Source organism: Myotis daubentonii, chromosome 19 (assembly GCF_963259705.1).
Source record: "Myotis daubentonii chromosome 19, mMyoDau2.1, whole genome shotgun sequence".
In the NCBI taxonomy this organism is placed as follows: Eukaryota; Metazoa; Chordata; class Mammalia; order Chiroptera; family Vespertilionidae; genus Myotis; species Myotis daubentonii.
The window spans coordinates 23,852,999-23,875,292 of record NC_081858.1 but is presented as its reverse complement, the minus strand read 5'-3'; the positions used below and the strand labels follow the sequence as shown (position 1 = coordinate 23,875,292).

The following is a 22,294-nucleotide window of genomic DNA, read 5'->3' as shown; positions in this document are numbered from 1 at the left end:
TTCCTTAAGCCCGAGTCCCTGTTCTTTGCCAGGGTGACACTGGCCATTCCTTAACCTTCCACAGGCCTGTTCTTGTCTCTCCCGCCCCACACCCATTCTTTTACAACATCCTGCTTCGGTCACTATACGTTTAGGGTCCTGCCTGTCGCTGTGACACCATCCCAAAAACCAAGAGCCTCCAACTCAGATGTGCCCGGCTCAGGGCTCCTGGCCGACAGACGACGCCACCATTTCACTGTGGTTTTCAGCAAGACCCTTTATTGATCTCCTGTTCCCCATCACGTCACACGAGAGCAGGCAGCCAGGTGCCTGCGCGGGCTGTTGGCTCTGTAAACGTGGAGCGGTCGGTATGTACAGAAATCATGCACCTCGAGTGATTCTTTAACAAATACAAGTGAGGAGACTTCAGGTGTTTTGAAAGGTCTGCCCTTTCCTGCATTCTAATCACTGGAAATCTCTCACAGACATTTCACTCAACCGCGGACACGTTTTCTTGGCACACTTGCTAGGATCTGCTAGTGCGTTTCAGGTCGTGGTTACTTCTCACAGAAGCTGCTGGCTTCCATGTGGATGGAAACACGGGACCTGCACACGTGACAGGCCTGTATTCATACCGCGCCACGGCTTCCTTGACCTGACACTGCCATGATCCATGATGCAAACCAGCATCTGGTGTGGATGGAGGAGGCTGCCCTCCACACCTCAGCTAACAGGAGGGCGTTTCTAGACTTAGCGCCCCCACCTGGCCGTGTCCTTCACAGGAGATGGAAGGGCCAGGCCAGCGCGGGGCCAGGGTCCTCTGGGTCTGTGGGTCTTCCGGGGATCCCCGCTCACGTTCGCTGCGGCTGCCATCACTCAGCTCACGCCTTCGCAATAACAGGGCCACAGGGCTGACTCTGGCACTGAGTCCAGCGTTTGAACCTTTATGTACAGACAGGTAAATGGAAAATCATAGGCCACGAAACTCCGAACAAAACAGACACTTGGGTCACACCTGGCGTTCCAGTTCTGCCAGAGAAAGGCTGCCCAGGTGTCGCTGGACAAGTGGAGTCTCGGCCGCCACAGCTCCAAGGGGCCAGCCAGGCGGTCTCCGAGCTCAGCGTCACAACGGCTAACACGGGGACTGCGCAGGCCGGGGTGGCAGTGGGGCTTCTGTAGGCAGTGAGGTAAGTGAGTACCCGTTCTGCGGCTGAGCCGTGGGAGCCCCGCCTGAGGACACCAGCCTCGGCTCTGAAGGGGAGCCATGTCACTCCGGTCCCGCAGCCGCACGCTCTCCGCCATCAGACGGACAGGGGTGGCGGTGGGGTGAGCGGATGGTGACATTTCCCCAGGCCGTGCCCCTGCCCCTGTCCACCCTGCCCATGCAGCTGGCCGGGTGCAGGGACTGCAGCCTCCCCCTGCCTGGGGGACGGGGATGGGGGGTCCCCCTTGTGGCCATGACAGCAACAAAGGCCACGTTCTCCAGTGCTCTGGGTGGCAGGGTTTTGTTTTGTATGGGGACCACAAGAAGTTTTACATTGTTACATTCAGACAAAGAACCATCTGATCACTGAAAAAAACAAGTAGCAACGTGACACCGACAACAGGGGCACCGAGCCTCTGGGAGCCTCTGGCCGCAGAGCGCAGTCCCGCGCCATTAGGCGGAAACGAACCGCAGAAGCAAACGGACGGAAGGAAAAAGACCTCTAAGGAAATACAAGCTGGAGTTTCCCACTAACAACGGGAGGAAGGAGGGGCCCGACGTGGTATAAAAATCCCGGATGAGAGCTTTCTGTCGAGGCAGGTTTCTGAGCATGAAATCGTAACACGTGGGCGCTGGCGGCCCACAGGCTGTCCCGGCTGCCCCAGGCCACTCTCGCCGACCTGGCACAGGGAGTGTTCTCATCGGCCTGGAGCAAAGATGAAATCCAGGGCCTGCCGTTCAGCCGCGGCGACATTCGGATGCCACAGATCCACCATGAAAACCACCCGTGGGCCATCCTCCGCGGCACCTGGGATGGGGGTGAGAGAGGAGAGGTTCGAACAGCCCAAAGCCAGGACCCACGGTTAGCTTTCCAGCACAGATCGGAAGAGTTCCTGCTCTCTTATCAGCAATGTGATCCTGGCTTCCTACGGTTCCACGCAGCGTGCATAACGGGCAGGCAGAGGGAGAGGGGTATGTAAGGGCACAAGGCATTGAGGGACTGAAGCTATTCCGTGTGATCCTGTCATGGTCCATCCATGTCATTATACATTTGTCAAAACCCACAGAATGTACAACACAGAGTGAACCCTAATGCAGACTATCGACTTAGTTAACAACAACATGTCGCTATGAGCTCATCAGTTGTAACAGATGCACCACACTCATGCCAGATGCTAGTACAAGTGGAAATTGTGTATCGGGATGAGGGAGGGTGCTGTGTACTTTCTGCTCAATTTTTCTGGAAACTTAAAACTTCTCTAAAAATAAAGTTCATTTTAAAAAGGCAGCAATACCCGCGTTTTTTATTCTTTCGGTTGCTATTGCAAAAGGAATTGTCTTTTCCATTTCTTTTTCTGAAGTTTTGTTGTTAGCATACAGGAAGGCAATGGATTTTTGCACATTGATTTTGTATCCTGCAACCTGACTGCATTTGTTTATTGTTTCTAGTAGTTTTTTGGTAGAGTCTTTAGGGTTTCCTATCTGCAAAAAGCTTTCAATTTCTCGCCACTAAGTATGATATTAGCTGAGGGTTTATCATACATGGCTTCTATTATGTTGAGGTAGGAGTAAACTTAAAGAATGTGAAAGATCTATATACTAAAAATTACAAAGCATTACTACGAAAGATTAAAAAAGACACAACAAAATGGAAAAATATCCCATGTTCATGGATTGGAAGAATCAACATAATTAAATGGCCATATTACCCAAAGCAATATACAGATTTAATGCAATCCCCATCAAAATCCCAATATCATTTTTTAAAGAAATATAACGAGAAATCATCAGATTTGTATGGAACCACTAAAGACCCAGAGTAGCCAAAGCCATGCTGAAAAACAAAAAAAAGAACGAAGCTGGAGGTATCACAGTACCTGACTTTAAATTATACTACAGAGCTACAATATTCAAAACAGCATGGTATTGGCAGAGAAACAGACACACAGATCAATGGAACAGGATAGAGAATCCAGCTATAAAACCACATGCATATGGTCAGATAATTTTCGACAAACGAGCCAGAAACGCACATTTGAGTAAAGGTAGTCTCTTCAATAAATAGTGCTGGGAAAACTGGAAAGCCACATGCAAATAAATGAAACTGGATTACAGTTTGTCCCCATGTACATACATTAACTCAAAATGGATCAAAGACCTACACATAAGACCCAAAACTGTAAGTGACATAGCATAAAATATATGACAGGTACCAAACTTATGGACCTGGGCCGTAGAGGGCATTTTATGGACTTGACCCTAAAGGCACGGGAGGTAAAGGCAAAAATAATGAGTGGAACTGTATCAAACTAAAGCTTCTGCACAGCAAAGGAAACTGACAACAGAACAAACATGCAGCCAACCAGATGAGAGATGATATTTGCACACAGCTGCTCAGACAAAGGTTTAATTTCCAAAATATATAAAGAACTCATAAAACTCAACACCAAACAATCGAAAAAAAAGTGGGCAAAGGACCTGAAAATACACCTCTCCCAGGATATATGAAAAGATGTTCAGCTTCCCTGGCAATTAGGGAAATGCAAATCAAAACTACCATGAGATCATCTTACACCTGTCCGAGTTGCCATTATCAACAAGACAAGCAACAACAAGTGGTGGAGAGGTTGTGGAGAAAAGGGAACCCTCACTCACTGCTGGTGGGAATGTAGACTGGTACAACCAATGTGGAAGCAGTTCTGGTGATTTCTCAAAAAATTAAGAATAGAGCTACCATATGACCCAGCAACCCCACTCCTGGGTATATACACAAAAAACTCGAAGTCATGTATTCGCAAAGATTATGCGCCCCTATGTTCATTGCAACATTATTCATGGTGGCCAAGACATGGAAACAACCGAAGTGTCCTGCGACAGAGGATGGATGAAGAAGATGCAGTACATATACACTCAGCCACAAGAAAGGATGAAATAGCGCCATTTGCAACAACATGGATGGACCTTGAGAGCATTATGCAAAGTGAACTAAGTCAGAAAAAGCTAAGCACCATATGATTTCACTGTGGGATATAAAACTGAAACTTATGAACACAAACAGCAGAGTGGTGGCTGCCAGAAGGAAGGGGTTCCTAACAGGAGGTGACAGAAGAAGATCTGACTTTGGGCGGTGGGCACACGGTGCAATAGACAGATCTGGTAACATAAAGATCCACACAGGAAACCTATATGTTCATGTTGACCAATGCCACCCCAATCAATTTAGTAAAGTAAATAAATAAAAGAGCGGCAATAGGGAAGACAGGCACTCACCTTCATGGAATGCGGTGTGTAGGAAAGAGTCGTCAAAGAGAAGGCAGCGGCCTTCGGCCCAACACTGCGGCTCGCCCCCCACCACCAGCTCACAGCCACTTGGAGTTTTCAGACCTCGGAAGAAAAGGTAGAGCAGAGAGTGAAGGCAGGCGAGATCAGGCATGGCGAGGAGTCAGGGTGGCCGGAAGTCAGATGTGACCGGAAGTCGTGGGGCCGGAAGTCAGGGGTGGCCGGAAGTTAGGGGTGGCCGGAAGTTTGGGAGCGGGCAGCTCTCGATTTCCAATCTTTATCCTCACCCCTCGGGGTCTCTATATGGGGAGGGGGGTAGTTCAATAGGGCAAATGCGGAGTAAGCACCTGGATCCTCTCCGTAAAAACTCATTCCTCCATTGGCTTAACCTGCTCTGGGTCCCGGGCGCCTCTGCTAAAGCCGGGAACCGAGCTTGCCCTACACATTGAAGACTCCGGAAGACCAACCGCGGCACCACCGGAAACTGCGGGAGCAGGTTCAGAAGCCTGCCTGTCAATAATCGTGTTTCCTACAGTCCCGCCTCTAGGGCTGCTCTCGGTGAGACCGAAGACGCAAAGGCTCACACGGTGCCCTCCTCTTTGGGTTCCAACCCTTCCATCCATTTTGAGGCCCGAGGATGGCATGTTAATCGGGGTTCCCTTGGCTCCATTCTGGGAAACCGGAGGACACCCGCAAGAAAACGCCTGAGCTTCAGGAGGATGTGGAGCGACACCTGTTGCGGAGCTATATGCTTAAAGCGCCAGTGGCGAGGCCCACGTTTGGTGCCCAGCCCAGGAGAGGGCCTGCCGGAAGTGCTGCCGCGCATGCGTGTTCACGTCCCCTCGCCAAGCCAAAGGTCTGGGGAAACACAGCCCTGGAGGAGGGGCTGGGACAGTGACGCTCTCATCGGTCCTCAGTGACTCACTGTGACAAGCACGCCCCTGGGCCAGTCGGCAGTGTCCCTTATGACAAAATGAGGCAGACTTTTCTCTCACAGGCGGGGTATTTTAATGCACTCTCGGAGCCAAAAATGGATGGTTCTGGGAAGCATGAATGCAGTAAGAATACTAACGGAGGCCACGCGGAGCCGTGGGAAGGACAGAGGCCCTGGGATCAGACCACTGACTCTCACTCGCATCTGCTGTGTGACTCTGGGCAAGCACTCGATCTCTCTGAGCCATAGCCTCCTTGTCTGTAAAGAGGGGGCATGAGCATACTTACCTGCCAGTGCTGCTCGACCACTGTCCTTGCTACTAATATCTGAAGACTGTGCGCAGGCTTGTGTTAAATAAACACTTTACAGACCTCACTTCGCCTACTTCCCAGACGGAGCAACCGGATACAGAGAAGTTAAGGGACCTGCTGGAGGTCACTGTTTAGTCCTGGCAGGAGCTGAGATTTGAATCCAAACTGTCTGGCTCCGAGAACAGGCTCTTATAACACTGGCCAGCATGATTTTCCTGCAGTTAATGGTAAGTTTCAACCATCAATAGCATATTTCATTGCACCAGCTGAGACTGTCCATTCTGACTCTGAAACCACGACCTCCCGCTACTGTTAACAACTGCTGGGGGTTAGGGGTGCAGCCGCTGGCGCAAATGAAGAGAGCCCCACGGGCCACGTCCCCTTCATGCATGACCGCACTGGCTGGTGCAGGTGGAGAAGGCCTTTAGGACAGTCCACCCCAGGGGTTCAGAGAGAAGCTCCCCTTTCTCTGAGACACTAAAGGACTGACTGCCATGAGCCACAGTACAACAGAAAAACGATGTGTCTTGCTGGCTTATCAGCCCCCTGCTTCCTCTCCCCTGCCTCCCCCCGCACTCTGCTCCAGCCTCCAGTGGCCCACCATTCCTGCCTCTTGCTCACAAACCAGTTTAGTTGGCAGAAGTAATCATTAACCCCCCAAATGAGAATCCAGGTGGCTCCTGGGTTAGAGACAGGCCCCGCACATGGCCTGGGCCAGTCCCACATGCCCAGGCCTCTCTCTGGCTTAGGGTTTGCTGCCTTCCCCACCAACCACTGACGGAGGCAGGAGAAGGTGGAGAAAGGCTCTGCCCACCAGTGGCCCCACTTCAGGAGGCCGGCGGCTGACACTAAGGGTGGGCAAGGCAAACACAAGCTGATCTGCTGGTACCACGCAGGTGGGTGGCCCAGAAACCTGACAGCATACGCACGAAAGAAAATTGAGAGTGGAATTGTGCTTATTTAGTGAGAATTTGCTGAATATACATTTTTATCTACCCTTTCCCGAAGGTTAGCCCTTTGGATGGGTGCCTGCCTCCCCGGTACCACCTGCCTGGTAATCGTCAGAGGTTGCTTCCTAGAGGTTTGTGGCAGTGCCGGCAGGACATCCCAGCCCCCCACACAGTGCCAGGTGGTGGCCAGGCGGGAGCTGTCCCTGGTTCTGCACGGAATCAAAGCTGAGTGACAGCACCTCTGGAGGTAGCGCAGGACAGGGCTCAGCAAATGACTGGGCACATGAGGAGCAGTGGCTGGAGGGACAGTACCACCAGTCACAACGCAGATGGCAGGCAGAAGCGGACGACAAGGCTTGGCATTCCAGAAACCACAGTACCTCCGCCACCTACAGCCAGGTAACTGGCAGAGGTGTGGCCACCAGACACCTATCCTGCTGGCCCTGTTTCCGACCTCCTTCTCTGGCCTCCCTCTCTGTCAACACTCAAGGTCACGTGAATCAAACACACCCTTCTTTCCTTCCTGCGTGCATATGAATGTGGGCATGACCATGGAAAGAAGGAAACGGTGAGCAGAGCCAACCACGGGGCTCGCCTGGCCTCGGGGACTAGCCACACTCCAATGGGACGCCTTCCAAGGTTTCCTGCTGCCCCGGAGCATGACGTGGCCCACTTTCTCTGGTGGCCAGTACCCAGCGGGCCAAGGAGCAGAGGACAGGTCATCAAGGGACCTGTGTGGGTGTGATTTACACACACACACACACACACACACACACACACACTTAAACTGCATGGATGCACAACAGGCATTAATACACAGGAGGCAAATCTTTGGTCCTCGCCACCAGCCCCTCCTTCTCAGCACACCTGCCTGGAGTCCCACCCCACCTGTCCTCAAACGCCCTTCCCTGCATCATTTGGAAGTTTTTAGAAAACATAAAAGGAAGCCTTTTAAAACAAGAGCGTTGTTCCCCATGGCCCACAGCCTTAAGACCAAGCCTGACAGGGGAGCAGGGGGAGGCTCTGTGGTTTGCTCCCACCCGACCTCTCCAACCTCGGCCTCCACCACTGGTCGCCCCAGCAAGCCAGACACGGCTCCCCCAACCCCCAAGGGAAGCCTCCTCCCCAGCTGCGCCCTTCCAGGCCAGCCCACCTGCAGCCCTCTCGTCCTCTGACCTCAGGGAGCACTCTGGTGCCTCGCACAGTGATTTCACTGATCATGATCCGTCACTAGGATGACCACCCCCGCTCTTAGGTTAATCATAGCCCCTTGACCTGACCACTCTCAACCTGCCAAGCACTTCACACACACACAGCACCCCCAGGCCTCCACGAGCCGTCAGGCGGGGATCACTACCTCCATTCGAGAGAGGAGAGCACGGCGGCTCCAAGGTCACTCAGCACATAGGGCGGACCAATCAGGGCCCAGGAGCACAGTCTGCTCATTCCCCATGGTTCCTGAGGGCAGAGACCGTGTCTCCTGGGTTCCTTATCACATGGTCCCACCTGGTGTCAGGTCCTCAGAGGTACCAGCAACTGCTTATCCAATGCTGTCACGTGCCAGGCACTGTGTCAAGCAGCCATAGGAGATATTACTTGATGTGACCCTCTAATGATCCTGTGAGATAAGTACTATCTCCCCATTTCACAGATGAGGAAACTGAGGCACAGAGACCCAGTTACTTGCCCAAAGTGACACAGCTGACCACGAAGTCAGGCCACCTCGACCCTGCTCTGCCTGTCCTCTTGAAATACTCGAGGTGTCAACTGCTCGAATCTCATACCCTTTTGCTCTTCAAAGCAGTGAAGCCCTCTGTTGAAGCCACACTTTATTCATAATCCAGAGAGAACAGGAGAAGCAGAGGGCTCTGGGTGCGTGAAGGGGGGGTGGAGGGCATGGGCGTGTGGGCCCCCCAGTGCAGCCCGAGGTTCCTCTGTGGAAATAATTATGAACCCTGCTCTGGCCACATCGGGCTTATGTGTTTCTCCTCCCTCCATCCTGATGCCCAGGCAGCATTGCAAACTCCCCAGAGCTGGGCCTGGCCCCGCACACGCCTCCAGTCTGGGATGCTAACCCGAGGTGCCATCGCCCCGGTAACCAAGCCATTATCATGACTCACCAGGAACAAATGAGGCATTCTGGGGAACTAATACCCCATTTACCAAGCTGTTTCCAAGCCTACTTTTAGCAAGTACTCCCTCTCTATCATGCTCTGCGTGAACAAATGCTTCACAACACACAATCTCCTCCCAGATCCTCAGCGTAATTCTGTAAAAGGTGATCTTCCAAATGAGGAAACCGAGGCTCAGAGAGGTGAAGCGACTTGCCCCACGTAACACAGCCAGCTCGAGGTGGAGCCAGGATGCAAACACAGGCAATCTGGCTCCAACCCTGCTCTCAAAACCACAGCTGCACACAATGCACGCCTTGCCCACTTCCCTGGAATCTGGGTAGCATCACCACAGAGCATCGGTTTATCTCTGAGTACCAGAAGGCACGCGGCATCTCTCACAGCCTCCGCATCATCATGAACCTCAGAGATCACTGTAACCATCTCTGGCTCTGCAGGGCCACTGCTCAACAGGCACTAGCCATGTGCTGCTATTTAAATTTTAATTCCAATTAAGTTAAAAACTGAGCCCCTCAGTGGCACTAATCACATCTCAAGCACTCAGCGGTCACGTGGGGCCAGTGGCTACCGTATCAGACAGTGCGCACGGAGACCAGGCCCGTCAGCACAGAAAGCTCCCTTTGGACAGAGCTTCTGTGAATATCAGGTTCACACTAATCATTGTTTTGACCCAGTCTTTGATGTCAAACTGTTTACAGGTGGCTCATCAATTTGTGAGAGAAGCACAACAACAAAAGATGTGAAAAGAGCAGGAATTCTGGCTAGTGAGCTTTCGGGGTGTCTGGATTCCCCCCAGAAGTCAGGCCCGACGCTACTGAGAAGGGGTGTGTGCCGGGACCCCGGCCCCACAACATACCTAAGTGGCATCGGATGCGGATGTTGGTGGGTCCGTAGTGCTCCGTGATCACAGTCCCGGGGCTCAGCACGGAGATGCACGCGTTCCCAAAAACATTGTTCCCAATACAGGTCCGAAGGCTGCCGAGCAAGCGGTACGTCCGTGGGCACTTCCTGCAGTTCCTGGGAACGCACACCCCCTGGTTGACCAAGTAGAAGGTGACCCACTCCCCGCTGGGGGTGCTGTTCATTTTCCAGCCCTGCGGGAGGCTGCAGTTGGAGAAGCCCTTGTACAGGGCCTCGAACTCGCCCAGGATGGTGGGGAAGCTCCGCTCCAGCAGCTCCACGTCGTGCCTCTGGGCGTCCCGGGAGAAGTAGGGCGTGGTGGGGAGGTCGGGCAGGAAGAAGACCTCGGGCTTCTGGATGGAGGGCCGGCTGTTGAGGTAGCGGCCCTGCTCGCGGATGCCCTTGTGGATGCGGCCCATGCCCGACCAGGAGTAGCGCTTGGCGTACTCCTGCAGGTTGTGGTAGAGTTTCTGGTTGAGGCCCTCGTTGTGGGTGCAGCGCACGCACTCGGGGGACTGGCAGTACACGTACCCGTTCTGCAGCCCGTTGGCGTCGGCGCCCTGCATGAGGGAGTTGACGGAGGCGTAGGGCCGGGGCTGCTCCCGGCCCACGTGGTAGCAGTACCACACGAACAGGACCAGCAGGCAGGCCACGGTGGCCACCGCGGTGGTGTCGCAGTCCCGCACGGACTGGATGCCCGTGGCGATGCAGTCCCGGAGGCCATCCAGCGACCAGCTCCAGGCCACCAGCCACTCGAGCGACATCTTGGGGGAGTTGTTGTCGTGGGTGTGAAGCAAGGTCAGTCAGTCAGTCCCCAAGGGCACCCACACTTTGCAGGTTAGCGCGGGGCAGCGGGGGCAGGGGGAGGCATGGCTGCCCCTGTTCCTCGGATCCTGCTCAGGGTGGCATTGACAGGCGAGGCCGCCTGTGCCCACCACCCCACTCCAGGCAAAAGGGACTGGGCAGAGTGGCAGGAGCTGCTTTACTATGAAACCGTTTTGTGTTTTTTTTTAAGTCCAAACCTGGATGAAAAAAATAAAATAAAAAAACAGCATAAATTTTTACACCGGGAAAAATCCTCACGTGAAATGTAAAGTCCCAGATCATTTCATAAGGCCCTTGTTGGCAGGGGACACACTTCTCAGTCTTGTGTATTCTCTCTCAACTTCACCACCACCCCCTTTTCCCAAAGGACCAGCGGTGTTTCATCTGCATCGAGCACTGTTTGACCATGACAGTAGTCCCCTATATTTCACAGCATCCTGAGGAGGTACCAGAGTTCCCATTTCACAGATGAGAACACTGAGGCTCAGAGGCCCTATAACTCCCCGAAGTTCCTGCAGCCACAGCGGGGACACGAATCCCATATGACTTCAAAGTGGTAACTACCCATTTTGCTATACTTTCATAGTAGCCATTTAATAAATGCTTACTTCCCTTCACTCTCTGTCCCTTTAAGTAGATGTGGGTTCACAAAGCATTTTAAAAATGGCAAAGGCACTTTAAGGCGGCATATTTTCCATTTCACTATTTTCATAGCCCTACATCATTCTTATTTAATCTCTCTTGCCCTTCTGACATGGGTGGAGCTTAAATCAAACTGGAAAAGGAAGTGGGCTCCCTGCATTCCCATGGCAGACACTGGGCATTTCAACTACTCACTTGGGAGACTCCTTACTGGCCTCACCCGTGAGGTTATGAAAGTGACACGACGAGACAGAATGGAAGTAAAAGCCCTTTCAGGTCTGACTGTCTCCAAACACACAGATACTTTCCCACGTGTTTTACTGATGGTCGGGGTCACTGCCCAGCACCCCGATTATCCTTATAACCAAAGGCATGATCAGGGCACAGGGGTCACGTTGCCATGTCTATAAAGCCCCCACCCTGTTCCCCAGCTGAAACCCGCCATCCACCTGCTTTTTCTAACCCGGTGAGAACCGCCAGGTCTGTGTGCTACTGCATCCCCTCATCGAGCAGCAAAACAATTCGTTCTGTGCTCCGCCCTCCCTCTCCTCTCTCAGGAAGACGAGAGAGTAACGAAAAAAGTGAGAGAGCTGGACCCTCCACTTTCAGGTCCAAATGTGGCCCGAAAGTTCTTGCGATGGGGCAGAGATTAAGAACCCAACCTGGAGATGGGCTAGACCGAGCAGCACTCCCAACCCCGGACAGGTCACTTCCCCTCTCTAAGTCTCAGTTTCCTCATCTGTAAGACGGGTAATGCTCTTCTCACTGAATGAGGATGAATGACGGATGTCGAGCACGTACGATCATGTCATGGTCAGCATTCAGCATGTGCGCTGGAGACTGCTGTGACATGTGGCATCCACACCTTGCTGAGCCAGCAAAACCAAAGGTGGGGCCTCAGAGAAAGATGACTCAGGACAGAACATTCCAGCAGCTGCAGGTAGATTCTGGACGCTCTTGTGGCCACACATCTCAAGTGGTGGTTTGTTTGTTTCCTTTGTGTTTTTTTTTGTTTTGTTTTGTTTTTTTTTGGTCCCCAGACTTGCAAAGCCAAAAACGAAAGGGAAACCTTAGGTGATCATTAACTGCCTCTTTGCATCTTCCCAGCTTAGGCCGAACAAGGAACCACTTGACTATTGTGTTCAGTAAGTCCAAAGCACACGTGCTGAATATTCATGCATGGTTTTTATGTTTCTAGGAAAAATACAAGAGTTGGGGAGGTTAGATGCTAATTTTTTTTCTCTCACATGTTCTTGATTTCATCACAGACTTGGGAGGAGAGGGCAAGGCTGGGCCCCCCTGGATGGAAAGAGACCCCTCTGTGCCCCCGGTTCTCTCTCCGTCCTCCCGTGACTGGCAGCTGTTTCCTCTCGAGATGGGAAAGAAAATTTGAATGAAAGGTGTGCTGTTTGCAAGCCCTCTCGCCACAGAACCCCAGGATTCCTGAACTTCCGTGTGAAACCATCACCTGCATAGCGACAAGCAACTCGGACTAAAAGGGATTTCCCCCATCACTGAGCTCAACTCCGAACTGGAGCTTGTAAACACCCTCTCTCGGGGAGGAGAGGTTTCCTGAAATGTTCTCAGAGTGAGAGGCTGATAATTTGACAAACACCTGTGAAGTGTTAGTTCCCATCAGCCCTGCTAAGCACTAGAGTTTAAGTCAGTCAACATGAAGGTCTGGAGGGCAGGGTAGAGGATGAAGGAATCGCTACCCTGACACCCGCCCCTCACCCCCCTCCAGCTTACCCCCTCCTCCGGAAGGGTCATTCTCTACAAGGACAGCCCCGGTCACTCCCTAGACTGAGCTATAGACAAAAGGCAACAAAAGATCCCGATCCCCTGAGCTCCAGGCTCGGACCCTGCTCACAAGATCATAAACAGCACTGAGAGCTGAAGTTAGGACTTTTCAGACCTGTCGGTTCCTTGTAGCCAGAAAACGCAGGCTAACCCAGGGGCCCGGAGGTGGGTTAACAAGCTCACAGCTGAAATATGACACTAAAGGTCGCCCTTACACTTGCAGGGTGACTGGCAGTGGATTAAATACCGGTGCAAACATTGGACCCTATTGCACCCAGTGACAAACCCCCATCGCCCATGGATTCCCCCTCCCCCACCCCCACCCCCAGTCTCAGTGACCACAGCAACTTCCGGCTTCCTTCACACATCTGTTCATGTTTCATTTCTGTCCTCATTAGGGATGGGGACACCTCATTGCAGTTCTGCACTTTAATCATATGCAACTCCAGATCTTAAAGGTCAGTCTGCTTGGGGTAATCAAGTCCAAATTCATGGCCAATGGGTGAGCAAGTCCAATCAGTATAACTTCTGATACAATGAACCCCTCCTCACTGGGGAGTGGGGGAAGCAGGCCTATAGCTCTGACCTGGTTAATTCAGTTCACATTACCAGTCCAGGGGCTGCCCGAGGCTAAAAAGCTTCTGGTCCTTTTTAGGGTGAGGCCAGGTCACCCCAGAAGTCCCCCAGGGAGCAGGCGGGGGGGGGGGGGGCAAGGTGAGCATTGCCTGCTGCCCCTCCACCCAGGAGCCAGGAGCTGCTCTGGGGCCAGCCCTCCCCAGTGGGGACCGGAGACCTTCCCTCCTCACTCTCTTGGCCAGCTGTGTCAGCATCCACTCTGGAGAGTGAGGGGGGAAGGGGAGGGCAGAGGTTGGGTTAATACAGATGGTGACCACCAGGAGGTCAGGGGAGGAGGGGGATGGGACAAAAGAAAGGTGATTACTGACGGGAAAAGTAGGCAATCCGCTAATGAGTAGGGAATGAAGCTTGTGTTGATCACCCGGGGGCAGGGGAGAGGGTTACCGCGGGAAATATGGGAAGTGGGTGAAGCTCAGGGCTGGGGGGGAGGGGAGAGCAGGCAAGGAAGGGGATCCAGGAGGAGGGTCACCGGGAGGAGGCGATGGGGGGTGGAGGGGAGGGTATTACACGAAGTAGGAGACCGCGATGGGACAGGGGGTAGGAGGAGGGTGACGCCCGACCCGGGCCGCGAACACAGACGAGGCGGCGGCGCTCAGCACGTAGCGAGCGCCGGGCAGCTGGGGCCCCTCGCCGGGCCGGGATGTGGGGCGCAGGCAGGCGCCGGCGTCTCAGAGCATCCTCAGCGGCCGCGTCGCCGGGCGTGGGGACCGCGGGCCTGCAGCCGCCCGGCCCCCACCTCCTCCCCGGCAGCGGGGTCGGCCCAGCCGCGCCGCCCTCCCGACCCGCAGCCCCCAGAGACCCGCTTACCTGCGCCGGGAGCGCGGGCGGCGGGGGCGACCGCTGGGGCCGGGGCGACTCCGCCGCCCGAGGGCGCGGACGCGCGGACATCCCCTGCCCGCGCCGCGGAGCTGCTGCCCGGCCGCTGCCCGGCCCACGCCGCGGGACGCGAGCGGGAGACGCGCTGGAACCTCGCCGGTGCCGACGCCGCGCTGCGCTCCGCGGGGCCGGAAGGACTACAACTCCCACAATGCCGCGCGCGCCGGGGCGGGGCGGGGCCGGCGGGGCGGGGCGCGCGCGGGCTGGGACCCGGACCCCAGCGCGGATCCTCGCTGGTGGTGCGCGTGGTGACCCGAGGGCCGGATCGCGCCGCCCGCTCAGGTGGCTTTTTGGGAGCGGCCGGGATCCTGGGCAGCAAGACGCACCGCCCGCTCGTTCAGCTGCGCGCCTTCATTCATTCGGTCCTCGCTCCTCGGCCCCTCTGCGCCCCCTCCTCCCTCTCGTCCTCTCCTCCGCCCCTCTCTCTGGCTCTCTGAGCCTCTTCCTCCTCCACTTCCTCCTTTCCTTCTCGTTCACTTTCTCGCCCTCTTCTTTCCTCTCGCTTCCTCCCGCCCTAACATCCTTCTTCCTTTACTGATGGATTCAACCTGCACTTAGAAGGCCTCTCGGGCACTTGGAATGAAAGTTCAAATCAGGGTCCTTGGTCTCACGGAAAACTCATTCATTCAATACAAATAGTAATGACGGGGCATCCTCCTTGTGCCTGGCCTGTGCTACCTGTGGTGGGCGGTTCAGACAAGGCCCCAGCGGGCAGAGAGTCAGTGCAACCAGGATTCGATGCCCAAGTAATCACACGTATACTAGGTGTACCGGCTAATAATGCGGATTTTTTCAATAGCTGGAGTTACACATGTTGATACAGATGCAATTTGATATGTAGGCGGTTTTGTTGTATTGCTCCTCCAGGTGATCACTTGTTCCGATCGATGGCACCCGCGCTTTCTGAGCAGCACTTCAGAAGGTACGAAGGACTGGAAAATCGGGTCGCTGGTCTGCCTCAAAACAAGAAAAGTTCTATTGAGACGGTATCCACAAATTACCCGAAAGATGGGGGAAATGTGTAGCTAGCGATGGACATTACTTTGAATAAAGCACTTTTGATGTTTCTCTTGAAATTATCTTTGTTTTCTTTGATTACAAAATCCGCATTTTTAACCGGTTAACGCCTACTACTTGTACAGGACACCTGCGATCACAAGCTGGGCAGAGTGGGAGGAAGGGAAAGCACTGGACAGGAGAGTGGGGGGGGGGGGGCGGGGCTCATGAGGGCGTGGAGGCCACAGGGAGGTCTCTCTTAGGTCCTGATGTTTGAGCGAAAGCCTATGGGATTAAGGGCTCCAGCAGTGCTATGCGTGGGCAGGTTCTGGGAGCACAGAGTGGGACAGCCGGCCCACTCCCCATCTGTTCCCATCCCACAATCCACTGGTTGCTTTCCCAGAACGCACCCCCTCCATGTCCAGAATCCACCCCGCCCCCGCTGTCCCAGAACCCACCTGGTCCCTGATCTAAGACCCTCCTCTACCAAGTCCCGGATCCACCTCACCCGCTTTTACCATGACCCAGAACCCACCTCTATGGTCTCCCAGAATCCACTTCTCACCCAGAACCCACCTCTATGGTCTCCCAGAACCCACTTCTCACCCAGAACCCACCTCTGTCATGTCCCAGCATCTACCTGGTCCCCGCCCCAGAACTCACCTCTACTGCAGCTCAGAATCCACATCTGTGATCCAGAGTCTACTTGTCCCACGACTTCATCCCTTTTCTCAACCCACAGCCCGAAGGACGTTGTTTCCCCCTTTTATTCGCAGAAAGAAGCCAGAATGCCTACAATACGTCGGGAAATCGTAAAATGCACCCAGATTTGCTCAAAATGTGGACGATCAACAGGCATTGGATTTAGAAACATTTAAACAAACCGTCTCAGCCTCAGGGGTTGAGCCTGGGTAGGGTGGAGAAGGTGACAGGCATTCCGCCCATCTCACATTCTGAAAGGTGCTTAAACATTCAGTCACAGCATCACACTGATGGGGACAAAAAAAGGGAAAATATTCTCCATGTACTTCTAACTGTGTGTTCCATTCCTGGACCACCCCACCTGCACCACGTTATGAATTAATGTCATCTATAAATCCTGTCATTACCTTTGACCAGTGCAATGATATTGCTCTGTACTTGTTATGAGTATTCATTTGTTCAATGGTAACATTACCATACGCACATGTTGCTAACCTTGCTTGTCATTTCTTCCTCTGAGAGATGCTCAGAAGTGAGTTCCCCCAGACAAGGGAATCCGGGCATTCCAGAGGGGGCTACGGGGTGAGAGCTCCGGATAAATTATCACTGCACTAATGGAGGATCTGAGATAAGGGCCACATGCATCTGAATTGTCTGCCTGCAGCTCAGCTGCCACCCGCGTCCTCCCCCTCTTCCCTGTCTCCCCTAGGGCAGCCGCTCCCGACCCACTCTGAGGCTGCACAAGCTATCATTACGCCATCCCACAGGCTCATGGGGCCCCAGTTTCTTCCTCCTCCAGATGGAGTCACAGGGGGTCCAGAGAGAAAAGCCTGCGTTGCTCAATCAAAGTCACAGCAAGTCAGCAGGCAAAGGTGAAGTCCCTTGAGAAAATGCTTGATTGGTGCATTTAAGAACCCATAGAGCAATTTGGTAGTATTGGTTATAACAACAACAAATGTGTATACCCCGAGGACCACCAATTTCACTACCCTAAATCTACCCTAGAGAAATTCTGGGGTAAAGGAAGAGTTACGTTTTCATATTATGTAATACTGGGCAGCTCGCCCACAATTAAAAAGGAGGAGCTAGATGTATATGTAAAAATATGGACAAAGCTCCCAACCAAATAATAGAACAAAAAAGCAGGATTATTCTTGCAGTATTATTTCATCTATGCGACACACAACACAATCCATAACTCTGTAGCTTCTGTGGCTATATACCTATCTGTATATAAATATATTACAATGTTTGCAAATGCAAGGAATATCCCTCCGGACACACATCTCCTGGGCTGTAACTTCAGGAGAGGTTAAGAAGGAATGAGAACTGGGCACAGCGGATAAGAGGAACTCTAGCATATTCTATAACGTTTTCACTTGACTTAATATTTTCAAAAAGATTTAAATGCTCCTAGAACACAACCCAGAAAGGACAAATGAGTTTCTAGGATCACTTCTCTCCCCCATCCTTTAACCACTGGTTCCCTTCCCTAGAGACAATCCTTATAAACAGCTTCTTATGCATCTGCCCAGGAAAATGCTATGCATTTGCACACACATGGAAATACTTTAACTTTCAGGAAGGAAATATGAGTGTATTATTAGTGATATTAAAAAAGGATTTAAAAATACAATTTAAAATTACATTAAAATTATTTTTCAAGAATGAAGAATTGTTTAACTCCAGAAACTCTCTTGATAGAACGCATCGCATTAACAAGTTAAAGGACAGAAGCTACACAATCATCTCAAAAGATGCAGAGAAAAGCATTGGACAAAATCCAACATCCACCCATGATTAAAAACTCCCAGCAATGGAGGAATAGAAGGGAACTACGTCCATCTGAGAAGGAACATCTGTTTCAACTGTGCCCCAGCTTCGAGGTTTGACAAGAGAAAGGGGCTTCCCTCTGAGCAGCTGGCCCTTTATCAGCCTGACCTATTGACCTTCTGTTTGGGCGGCAAAAAGATCCTAAGACTGAAATAAAAGACTGTAAACCAAATAAATGTCGGGAAGTTTTTCTCCGAGAAATATCAGGGGAAGCCCGAGTCCGAAATTCTAGGGCATAAGCTTGCACACCTCCCCAGATGCATCCGTCACGTTGGATGCCACACTTTGGTTGGTTGGCACAGACGGATGTGTCATCCCATCTACCCAGCGAGCGGAGCGCCACGCTGGCGTGGTCTCCGAGGCTGAATGTGTTCCAAGAACCGATCTAAATCACCTTGAGCTGATCCAATAAAGTGCTGCTAACATCTATTCAGCGTTGGAACAGACGGCGAACTTCCTGCTTACAATGCAAATGGGCAGAGCCAGACGTGAGCCGGCGGCTAGGGAAGCCCAAGGGGGCTTGCTTCACCCATTAGAATAAGGGAATTAATTAGTGCGGCCTCCCAGAGCCATCACCAATTTCTGCCACTGCCTTCCCCAGGGTCACCCCACACACACACACCCCCAATCTGGCTCATTACCTTCATCTCTAGAAGCTCTGGAATCGCTTAGGCCAGGCATGGAAGGTGGGTGTGAGGACCTCGAAGTCGCTCTGATGGGAAAACAGATCAGGCTCCTAAGATCTTTACAGGGAATCAGCCCGCCCTCTACCGAACCTGGATGGAATCCCACTCCTAAGTGAACTAGGTCGCCTGTGACAACCTGCTTCATAGCTCACCTCCAAGAGCCTTTCTCGGTGGTAACGGCCTGTGACGATGATAGCTTGCCATTTTCGCACTTGTGTGGGGTTGGTATTAAGATTAATACCCCTAACTGGTTTGGCTCAGTGGATAGAGCGTCGGCCTGCGGACTCAAGGGTCCCAGGTTCGATTCCGGTCAAGGGCATGTACCTTGGTTGCAGGCACATCCCCAGAAGGGGGTGTGCAGGAGGCAGCTGATCGATGTTTCTCTCTCATCGATGTTCCTAACTTTCTATCCCTCTCTCTTCCTCTCTGTAAAAAATCAATAAAATATTTTTTTTTAAAAAAATTGATTATTTAATAGCCAGTGCACGGTGGCATGGACCATCGGAATGGCTGTGGACTATCAAAAACAGGCGTGGCCATACCCATGCCTACTGGCCCACAGCAGCCCCAGACCAAGGGGGATGAAATCTGAGCTTCCTGAAACCTCCCGCAGGCTGCATCCGCGCCCAGGAGCAGACTCATCTTAAAGCTCCCAGCGGCATGGAGGCGCTGCCTCCCGTTCTCTCTCCACCCTCCCTACGGAGGGGACTTGTACTGCTTGTCAACTGCTTCTCAGCTCTGAGAAGTCAGCCGGGAGGACTGCTCCTTTACTTCAGCGCGTCATTGGTGAGCATAAACTGTGTACCCACTGGCAGCGATCAGTGTTGGCAGCCTCTGAGTTAGGTCCAGCACAACCCAGACACGCTCGCTGTGGCCTGCGCAGGGCTTTTACAAATCGTCAACACGTAACAATGAGGAGACGCCACATACACATCCGGATTTGCCGCTTCTCTTGGAAAAAAAAAAAATGGCAAAAACGGGCCACAAGGGGCCCGATTTCTCCAAAAAGGCAAATTGGCTGGTCGGGGGCTTGTTCCAGTCTCCACCCACTTCCCATCCCTCCCCCACCCAAGGGATTGTCACTTGCCATAGTCACTGACTTCACGTTGTGTGCCTGTGTGTGTGTGTGTGTGTGTGTGTGTGTGTGTGTTTATAGTAAGGAAACTGTTCTCTGCTTCCAGGTTCCTGCCAAAAGTGGGGAACAAAAGCCAGGCCGGGAGAGCTGAATGAGTGTTATTGGCCTTGGCCACTCGCCTTGTTTATGTTACCTGACATGTTCCCGTAGGCACTTGACTTTGCAGCTCCCGGAACAGGATGGTGCCAAAAAATTAAAAAAATAAAAACACAGGGATGGCTGCCCGGGAGAGTTTGCAGGAGGAGGCTGAAACGTGACAACCTCGGAGAACCCCCTCTCCTCGCCCCCACGGGCCCTGGGAGCGAGCAGAGGGCGGGGAGGCACAGTGAGTGCAGCGGCTGAGAAGGGGGCACAAGCTTGGCGAGAAGCCCATGGGGCTGGGGCAGAGAGAGGGAGCATGAGGGCGATGAGTCTGGAGAGCTGGCTCAGGTCTTCCCAGCCGTGGGAAGGAGCTTGGGTTTTATTTTATTCTAAGTGGCCTCACACGGGTCACCTTAGACACCTGCAAAGGCTCCTGGAGGGGGCTGTGGAGAGTTCAAGGGGAGGTCAGGGTGGCAGGCACAGCAGGGGAGAAGAGAGGCAGGTCAGGCTGGCTCTCACCTCAATGCTTACTATCACTCAGGTGCCCATCCCCATTGGGTCATCTGAGGATAAAGGGGTTGGGCAGAGTTTACAGATGCCTCTAGGATGGTGCAGTACCCAGGGCTACTGACAGGGGAAGCTGTTCCCCCCACAGGCCTGAAGGGACCAGGGAGAGCGTGGATACCACAGTCTGGAGCTAGAGAGACTAGAGGAGAGAACTCTACTCTGCCTGTAAGGGACAAAGATGGCTGGCTGGTCCCCGCAGGAGAAAGCTGGGAGGAACGACCTCACTTTGACCCCACCTTCTTGTCTTCTGCTGGGTTTCCCCATGGCCCATCTCCAGCTGGACATCAAAGTGGAGGGAGGCCCTAGCTGGTTTGGCTCAGTGGGTAGAACATCAGCCTGTGGACTGAAGGGTCCTGGGTTTGATTCCGGTCAAGGGCACATGCCCGGGTTGCGGGCTTGATCCCCAGTAGGGGGCGTGCAGGAGGCAGCTCAGCAGTGACTCTCTCTCATCATGGATGTTTCTCTCTCCCCCTCCCTCTCCCTTCCTCTCTGAAATCAATAAAAATATATTACGGGGGAAAAAAAGTGGAGGGAGCCCATTGATGGAGACCACGTCAGTCGCCCCCCGCAGGGAAGGACCAGGGAAGAGAAGGCCAGAGAGGAGACCTGGAGGGCCAAAGGGAAGACAGGTGCCTGGTTGACCCCCAGGACTTGGGGACAAACAATCACATCCCTGTTTGGACTGGGGGCCACACCCAGGCGCAGCGTCCACGGACAACAGACGTCACCAGGCTCCAACTCCAGCGCAGGGTAACCTCCTGGTTTCAGGAAGCCCAGGACCAGGGCAAGGACAACCTCGCTTCAGATGCGGAGCAAGGGGCACCTATGATTGGTCGACAGTCCCCTGAGGTCCCTGATCTGCTATTACTGGAATTCGCAACTTCTGGATAAAGCTGCCTGGGGGCGGGGGGCATGACTCACAGAGCTGATGTCCAATCCACTGCCCCACAGCTCACCATCCTGCCCCCCAGGCTCCTCCCTCTTTCTGCAGCTGCACCCGGAGAGGCACTGGCTCCCCATGAGGGAGGGGCCCGGGCCCTGGCGCCCGCATTTGCCTGGCCAGCTGCCTGCTCACACCACGGGTCACCCGGGTTTCCTGGATCCCAGGGAGAAAGAAGAAGCTTGTTGGCAGAGAGCAGACAGTCTAGGTCTCCTGGTCACTCCCGTAGGTCACATCCCTCGGGCTGGGGAAGGTGAGCACCACCGGCCGCAGCGGGAAGTCGCCGGGATCCTGTCAGACGCTTGGGCACAGTGAATGGATTTAGGGCAGCTCCACGGAGCTGAGTCCTTTTTGCATTTCTCAGTAATTACTTTGGTTTTTATGCATCTGGGAGTTTGCAGCAGCCTGAGCCAGATGCGTGTGTGCGTGCGTGTGTGTGTGTGTGTGTGTGTGTGTGTGTGTGTGCAAGTTTCCTTTTCGCTGTCTTTTGGTCCAATTTGCCCCTTGCTTATACCTGTCTCAGGATCGAATCTGGGGGCTGCACTTACCAGCTGCTCAGGTGGTGCGGACAGGGATGTTTTGGGGACACTGAGAACACTGGGCTTTGCTTATAGAAATGGACAGATCCCCCACAACCATTCTCCCTTCTGCCATGGACCTTCCCTCCTCGTCAGCATCACTCTAGTGTCCAAGCCTTGGGTAATCGCTCTTCACGTCTTTATACGTTGCCTGGGGGCAGCCCACCCAGAAGACCTCAGTGAAAAGGAAGCGAGGGCTTTCTCCAAACTGTCCCATCCCCAGAAGATGCCCCTGGGCTCCCCCAACACGCCCGCCTAAGTGTCCTCCTTCCCTGCCCACTCTGAAAACACGAAATGTTTGCCTTTCG

General features: G+C 53.3%; 1 protein-coding gene across 2 annotated transcripts; it reads right to left on the bottom strand.

The window, feature by feature from the left end:
• Nucleotides 1–238: 238 nt before the first annotated feature.
• ASPHD2 (aspartate beta-hydroxylase domain containing 2) lies at nucleotides 239–10,669 on the bottom strand. 2 transcript variants are annotated; one of them, XM_059676988.1, is made up of 3 exons: nucleotides 9,646–10,669; nucleotides 4,454–4,567; nucleotides 239–1,991 (listed from the first exon to the last, which is right to left on the bottom strand). In XM_059676988.1, exons 1-3 carry the CDS (start codon nucleotides 10,451–10,453, stop codon nucleotides 1,882–1,884), a joined length of 1,032 nt encoding a protein of 343 aa, XP_059532971.1. In that variant the 5' UTR covers nucleotides 10,454–10,669; the 3' UTR covers nucleotides 239–1,881. The 2 variants fall into 2 exon arrangements, with proteins under 2 accessions (XP_059532971.1, XP_059532973.1); XM_059676990.1 differs by lacking the exons at nucleotides 239–1,991; nucleotides 4,454–4,567 and adding an exon at nucleotides 4,574–4,761.
• Between the last annotated feature and the right edge of the window lie 11,625 nt (nucleotides 10,670–22,294).

Coding starts and splice junctions, on each gene's coding strand:
- ASPHD2 (XM_059676988.1), bottom strand. CDS start 10,453: ATGTCGCTCGAGTGGCTGGTGGCCTGGAGCTGGTCGCTGGATGGCCTC. Junction 4,568..9,645: donor CCGCATCCGATGCCACTTAG/GTATGTTGTGGG, acceptor TTTTCTTCCGAG/GTCTGAAAACTCCAAGTGGC. Junction 1,992..4,453: donor ACACACCGCATTCCATGAAG/GTGAGTGCCTGT, acceptor CCCCCATCCCAG/GTGCCGCGGAGGATGGCCCA.